The following is a 7,873-nucleotide window of genomic DNA, read 5'->3' on the forward strand; positions in this document are numbered from 1 at the left end:
ATCTGAAAAAATAATTAATTATATATATATATATAAAAAAATTTTTATCGCTTCCTGTATCTTCCACAGGAGGGGGACAACGCAACAATTCAACAACTGACGCGTATTTTTACGACTGAAGGATGCTTTGCGACACGCTCTACAAATCGCTTTGCGACGGGGAGTTAGTGCAACCTAACTAGCAAAAAAGCCGGAGAAGGCACCGCCCCACCTCTGCCTTGATTGGGTCTTGGTCACCCGTCAGTCACGACTCAACGCTCTGATTGGACGCAAGTAGGTTGGGATAGGTTGTAGGGACTTGTGGGTACCCGATTAAGAAAGTAAAGAAAGACTTCTAATAAGAGCTATAACCTACAGAAAAACAGCATGGTAAGTGTGTGGATTCGTGTGTTGTATTAAACAGGAATGTAGATTTTTGAGAAGGAGAACGCTAAAGATATCGTAGTGACAGGCAGAGATGAATTCCGCCGCCATGCATGCATATGGAAATGGCGTTATGGACGTAGCTCGGTACGTTGCAGCAAGTTCGATCCCATACTTGTGGATTAATAGAAAATTACAATATTATGATGTTATTTGAAATGGAGAAACGTTTTCTGTCTTGCTTGCGGTTTAAACTCGATGCCAGAAGCAAAATCCGTTCTAGCAACACTAGCCCGTCAACATCATGCCGCCAAATGCACGACTCTGAATGCATTGTATTAATTCACTCATGTTTCATACCATGTTCTCTGTATTGCTGCCGCCATTCCTGACATGTTACCTACCAGTGTTACGCACTATTTAATCTAAATCCACATTTTAAGGGGAACGGGTCAAACGGAACCACACAGAACAGCCCTGGACGATCATATCATTATTAAATGCGGAAAAGAATCCTTGCACATACTAAGCCTTAATTAATCAATAATCTATTTAAAACTACGGGGAACGGTCGCTTCCGAAGGTCTAAATTATATATGTGAAAGCCACAATCACGAAGAATAAACCCATTACAGCTCGGAACACACGGAACCTTACGAGCCGAACGTTCCATGTAGTTAATTGATTTGGAATAGTTGATCATTAGTTGCTTTTGCCAGGAACGGGTTAAATGTCAGTGGTATTTTCATAGATAAAACTTGATATTATGCCTCTATGCCAATGATTACTGGCGCTTGCTTGAACTGTTTTTTGGTCTGTTTTGTGTTTTAGCTGCCACTATCTTTGTTGAAGACTGCTCAGAATCACCCCATGGTAAGTCAAATCACATTGTATCAGTATTAAATGAAGTCTTCTGTAGCTCAGGTCCAGTACAACAACGTGTATTTCTTATATTCAGTTTACAATTGGAAACTTCCTCTAAAAATAAATAAAACTCCAAGCCTTTATCAAACAATAGTCTGATTTTGGCACTGACACTTGGAGGTAGCAAGATGGAGATGAATCAGCCACTTAAAAGAACCATCGTCTGTCCCTAGGTCTGATTCTAGCTTAAACCCAATCGTAATTGACTTATTTCAGTTAAACCATTTATTATTCTCCTAAGGAAAATGCCATTGTGAGATCCTTGTAGTCTTTCTCAAATTGTGACCAGATTCTTCATATCTCCCTCTCCATGCTTGCAACCTGTTCATATATATTTAAAATTCATTGATACAATTTCTGACCTGTTTACTCTTTCTAATGAAAGCTGGTGGAGCTGAAGAATGGGGAGACTTACAACGGTCACCTGGTGAGCTGTGACAACTGGATGAACATCAACCTGCGAGAAGTCATCTGTACTTCCAGGGTAAAACCCTTTCTTTCTGCCTGGCCTGATAAAAATAATAATAAACAAAACACACCCCAATACAGTTCCTCTAAAAGGCATGTTGCAGGAAAATGATTAGTGCAAAATGCAAATGCACCAAAAGTTAAGGTTTGCAAATTTAAGTATCGCTCTGGTTAAGCATCTGCTAAGAATTAATAAAGATGTGTCCACTAGATGGCTCTAGAGAACTGAAAGAGAATTGCAAGTTTTCAAAAAAGCTGTAATCCTTCACATTGCTCAACAGCCAACTGTGATCTAGTGCGGTCTGAGGCACTTTTCAGTCCGGCTGAACTGGTTTATCTGGTGTAGATCAGTGACTTTCTTTGCTTGGAGTTCATGTGAAAATCTGTAGATAAGTGCTCTGTCTCTGTGTGGATTAATCTGTTGTGGGCACACAAGTTTGCCAACACCACCACCATCACATAAGGCAATCCTTATGGGTTTGAGATCGTTAGCACTTTTCAACTAGAAACAGATGGCAGCAGAAGAATTCAACTTTCAGGCTTAATCGAACACTTAAACCCAGGCCTCTCTTTCCCCATTTCCCTATTTCCCTTTCTCTAGAGTTGAATGTATAGTTCTTCAAGTTGTTTGTTTAATACTCTGACACCCACAGTGTCAGACTGCCATCCTCGCAGGCTGCAGGCTGGTAAGGTTTTGTGTCGAGTAAGACGTTGTAAAGTGTTGACCACTGTCCGACCCCGATTTCCTCCCAGGATGGAGACAAGTTCTGGAGGATGCCAGAGTGCTATATCCGGGGCAGCACCATCAAATACCTGCGCATCCCGGATGAGATCATTGATATGGTGAAGGAGGAGGTGGTGTCCAAAGGCAGGGGGCGCGGGGGCATGCAGCAGAACAAACAGCAGGGCAAGGGCCGCGGAGGGCCAGGGGCCGGCAGAGGTACGTGGCACGCAGAGTGGCATAAGTGTGTCACCAAAAGTAATCCCATCAGCAGTTGCTATATATATATTACATTGAAAGGCATGGAATTGGTCCAACTTGAAACTTCTATTCCATAACAGCAATGTAGTAAGTGGATTATATTATTATATTATCTTATTCCACAGAAGATTACTACAATCTGTCCATTAACAATATTTAGTCTCCTAAAGAGTCCAAAAGTGCTGTAAGATTCTCAGTCAAGTCTTATTCTAAAAATCGCTTTAAATATCGTTTACGTTGTTTCTGCTCCACTTTAATTTGAATTAAACTGTGTATAATGGGGAACTCCAACACCGCTTTAGTCTGGTGATATCTTAACACAACAGTAACACAGAATTAACAGACAGAAGGTTTGTTTGTAGACTGGGTTCAAAGACTGAACATGTTTCTTCATTCTATGCAAATGAGTCGAGTATAAGGAATCTTCTGTTTGAAAGCATTTAAAAGCTGTTTCACTTGAAAGTTAAATGAAGTGAATGGAAATAAACTTGTGGAAGATAAAATCTGAGAAGGAAAGATAGAATTTGACTGAGAAGGAAAGACTCCCCCAACCACCACCCCCCCCCCCACCCAAGAGAGGAAAATATAGCAAGATCATCTTTCGAATGGTTTTATGGTACAAAGACTGATATTTGCATTGATTTTCAATAATCTGAGTGAATGCATTGTGTATCATTTAAGGGAAAAAATTCTTATTTTGAGCTTCATTTCAGCACTGAGCTTTCTATACCAAAAAAGGCTCAGCCCATCAGTCTGTGATACCCATGTACAGTTACACTTTATTGAACTCTCTGTTGAAATGCATAGTATAAACAAACATGCAATGACCGTAAGTGACGTGCTTTGTTGGTTTGTTTTTGGTGTTGTTTTCCAAGAAAGAGAGAGATAGACTAAAGCTTTCGAAATCAGTTTTGGACAGCGAAACTAAACAGAAACCAAGCCCAAAACCATTTCCCCTCTGTCAATGCAAAGTCGTATGTTTTGCATTGGCTGTATTTTACTGCTGTTGATAACAGACACGGCCAGGTACTGTGTGCACCTCTAGGAAAGCCAGGCTGTGTCAGCTTTTCTTCAGTATTCAGTACAAATAAAACATCTGTGTGTTGTGTAATTTAATATTTTAAAACCCAGTACTCAATATAACGGATGTGTGTCCAAACAGGTGTGTTTGGGGGGCGTGGCAGGGGCATCCCAGGGGCCGGGCGAGGCCAGCAGGAGAAGAAACCTGGCAAGCAGCAAGGAGGGAAAAACCAGCACTGAGGAGGGGTGTGATCGGTGCCGGGCCCCCGCTCTCCTGGCCTGGGAGCACCCCCACGACACAGTGGCCCTGCCCAGCCCAGCGCAGGCCTGCGGTCTGAGCCACTCCATGCTTTGCCCTCGGATCCTCTCTGTCTGCAGCCTGTGAAATGAATGCTACAGCCCAGCTAGGGGTGCCAGTTAAGATGTACCAGATTACTTGCTTTAATTAACAATCGTTTCTCCCCTTCAAGCCACGAAAAGCCATTTTGATTTCAAATGTACTCAGGAAGGGCTGCCATCCAAGATCTGTGTATTTTTGGTTCCCTCTTAAACGTACAAAACCTCGACGCCTCAGCCTTGAGTCTCGCAAGAGTGCGCTGTCGGGCACCACAAGCTCATTTCACCACTCGGTTAAAGTTTACAAATGCGAGCCATTCAGAAAAAACGTATATATATTTTTTTTTGGTCAATGACATATCGTTTTGTAGTAAAAGAGTTATGTTTTCAACTGTAATACCGAAACCCATCTCTCACTACTTCCTGATGAATCATTATTGTCAAAATTAGTGTTTCGACGTGACAATGATGAAGGAAAAAAATAAAAAAGTTAGTCATTTTCTCACCGGCGGGGTGATATGACCTTTGCATGAGCACAATGACAGACGCAAAGCCCAGGAGAGCTTGGATTGCGGTGTGCACAGAAGTAATGATTCAGCTCCTGGTTTGTTATTTATTGTCATTTGTTTTTATTCATTTGTTTTAGCTAAAGTTCTACAAGCAAGACCAGAAACTGCACCTTTTCATACTAGACACTGAAGCCTATATGGCATGTGTCCAGGCATGCTCTTACGGGTGGGTTGTGCTTGTGAATTGAGGACAATCTTTTGTCCTGATGTACATAACAAACCGTAAAGGAGGTTACAGATGGCATTTAATGGGCAGCATTAAGATTGAACAGATTCTTGCTTTGAGGCCTTTAGCTAATTTTATGTTTCTAACTCCGTAATGCGATGGTGGTGACTGCAGGTTGAAAAGTCTCTTTCACAAGGTTTCTAATGTAGAGACTGAAGATATGATAAAAGCAGAATTTTGAAACATGTGGGCAGTGTTTAGGAGGAACGGATGATGTTGCAGTACATATTTTTGAGGAACTGTTAACGTTAGCTGGTTTTGTTCTGGACATGTACATTTTGGAGACCGATTTTTATTTCAGTGAAAAATAAAACGGGGGTTTGAGACCCTTTTTGTTTTCTGTTAAAGGAGCAAAACGATTACTGTGGTTTATTGGAAACTGAATTCTGAAGAGCTATTCTGCTGTCACGTGATTTTATTAAGAAACATTTGGCTGGGGCCGGGTTTGAGCTTTGAAATAAACAAATAAGGAGTTTAAAATGCATCCTGTACTATGCTGCTGCATTTCCTTCAGTATACTATACATTTGTCAATTACTAATTGATCAGTATTTATTAGCAAACCTAAAACATGGTGGGTGGCTTTGAGTTAACCCCACCTACTAGGGTTTGTTGTCATTCATTCTTTTAGTTTTTCCCAATGGGTGAATTCGGAGACACTCAATTATTAATAAATAGGTGGACGTCTTGAATCTTTTATGGCTGCAGGCTGATTAACAAACTGTCTGACCTGTTTTTTTTTTTTAATGATTCATACATTTGATTGTAGTTGACGGTGCCATCAGCAGACTGTCAGTGTGTCTCTACATGTGTTGCAGTCAGTTGAAAATGGGAATATAGGACTAACTTATGTTTTTTTTTTTTTTTTTCTTTTTAAAGGCTTTCACTTACCTTAACAATATTTAAGTCTGTCCGGCACAGTGCTGAGGAATGGGTGGCAAAATTTGGATTCAAGAAATAAACTAAACAAACCACCATTTTGTGGTCTGATTGTCAGGGTTTTTCATTCACATAGAAACCTGCTGCTCCTTCAAAATATCTTGCTTTAGTTTCCTCCATAAATTTGCCCTGGATGTGTGGTTTGCTTTTAAGAAGGTTTGATGTTTGTCAAGCTGCGATTTAAATACGGGAGAACTGGCCCTTTTGGAAAAACAAGCCCCACTCCAGACAGGTAAAAGCTGTGTGCGTGTTTAATAACCGTCCTCCTGAAATGTCAGTATTCGGATGTGGCATTTGAAGGCAGGAAAAAGGGGAGCCGCCAAAACATCCTCTGAATTGATTACTGCTGGAGACGCCAAACGAGCTATTAACTAATGGCTCTGACGGACAAACGAGCACGGTTGGTTAGAATCTGGTGTGCTCGATCGGACCTGAAACCCAAGTCAGATAAGGCCTGGTTTGAACCTGTCGGGCTTGTTGGAAAAACGCCTCGGGGATGGGCGAAAATTAGTCGAACAAGGAATTCCCAAACTAGACATCTTGGCTTTGTAGAAATATAAGCTGTCTTTTTAATTTAAGTTCACTCCCAAGGGCTGGTACATGACTCATACATTCTGTTCACTCAGCTGGGTTGACCGAGAGGATATTCACATAATAAAAGCCAGCAGGGCTAAGGGAGTGGCCAGCTGTTTAGTGTGTGTGTGTGTGTGTACGTGTGCGTGTGTGTGTGAACGGGTGTTACTGTATAAAAGAGTAGTTTGTTCAGATCACCCCCCGCCCATCTACCCTGATTTGTTTGACAAGTTTGTAATCATTTCCTTTCTCCCAATGAACTCTCTCCTATTTACAAGACAACTTTTTTTTTTTATGTTCGAGATCATATATGAAACTGAATGCTGAAACGGATTGATTTGTCATAATTGTAAATGTTCAAGAAGTGTTGGATTTTTCTTTTTATAAAATAAAATGACATGGAAAGAATCTGACTGGCATCTTGTTCTTGGCTTCCTCAACAGCAATTTATTTATTCTGGAAAGTGAACTGTTTTTCTTTTTTTTTCGTTGAGCTTAAAGGATCAGGGCTGTCATTGTTACTGTTCTAAGCTGTGTTTAACTTTTTTTTGTGAGGGTGGATGCAGGGGGGGGCATTGGCTTGTTATTTTCTCCAATGCAAAAGCAAACTGTTTTACTTTCCCTCAAGACTGAATGGAGGACTGATGCCCTTCAGTTTAGTAATACAGCAGGCACATTTAAACTCGGGGTACAATGAGGAGAAACTACTGAGGGCTAGCAGTGTGGTAAAAAGTGGACCATGATAAATGTCGGAATAGGAGCTGTTCAATGCAACAACAGATGTGACGAAGTGTTTCGCAACAGACTTAGATTGTTTTGCTTGCAGGCCTTACTGACCGCCGAAAGGAAAGAAGAAAAAAAATGCTTCTGAAAAGTCTGATTACAAGGAAGTGAGGAGGGGAAGTAAATTAACGTTGCACAACACTGCAAAGACGATCAATGATGCGTTCACACTTCACCCCCCCCCCCCCTTTCATTTCCTCAGATTCCGCCACCATGGCTATTTGCAAAGTCCCTTTTCCCTGAAATCGTTAGGATCATAAATGTCTTCGCAGAACCAGGGTGCATGTGATCACACAGTAGGATGTGAAACCAGTTCAGAAAGAAGGAACCGGAAAAGTTTTTTTTTTTTATATATATATATATATATATATATATATATATATATATATATATATATATATATATATATATATATATATATAAAGTGTGAAATGAATGTCGCTTTGAAATTGGCTCAGAATCAAAAGTTAAATTACAGAAAGAAACCTACCTCTGTCCCCCTATGGGAATGCGATGGAAAACGATGACTGTGAGATTTCGACATAAGCTGGGCTGGGGAACCACCAGAGGATGAAGGTGGTTGAGGACGAATTCACTAAGCTACTTTCCTAGATTCGGCAGGGCCAGATGTTTTTACCGGAAGAAAAGCATCGTAGACCTGCTCTCGAAGTTGTCTTGAGGGTCGTGGTCAA

At 40.9% G+C, this 7,873-nt stretch overlaps 1 protein-coding gene across 2 annotated transcripts; it reads left to right on the forward strand.

Annotated features, from left to right (window-relative positions):
* The first annotated feature begins 242 nt into the window (after positions 1–242).
* On the forward strand, positions 243–6,807 carry lsm4 (LSM4 homolog, U6 small nuclear RNA and mRNA degradation associated). Of its 2 annotated transcripts, none has more exons than XM_066695279.1 (5): positions 243–369; positions 1,195–1,236; positions 1,673–1,771; positions 2,509–2,695; positions 3,900–6,807. In XM_066695279.1, the coding sequence occupies exons 1-5, from the start codon at positions 367–369 to the stop codon at positions 3,995–3,997; spliced, it is 429 nt and encodes a 142-aa protein (XP_066551376.1). In that variant the 5' UTR covers positions 243–366; the 3' UTR covers positions 3,998–6,807. The 2 variants fall into 2 exon arrangements, with proteins under 2 accessions (XP_066551376.1, XP_066551377.1); XM_066695280.1 differs by lacking the exon at positions 243–369 and adding an exon at positions 410–510.
* Positions 6,808–7,873: the final 1,066 nt, after the last annotated feature.

Source organism: Amia ocellicauda, chromosome 22, assembly GCF_036373705.1.
Source record: "Amia ocellicauda isolate fAmiCal2 chromosome 22, fAmiCal2.hap1, whole genome shotgun sequence".
In the NCBI taxonomy this organism is placed as follows: domain Eukaryota; kingdom Metazoa; phylum Chordata; class Actinopteri; order Amiiformes; family Amiidae; genus Amia; species Amia ocellicauda.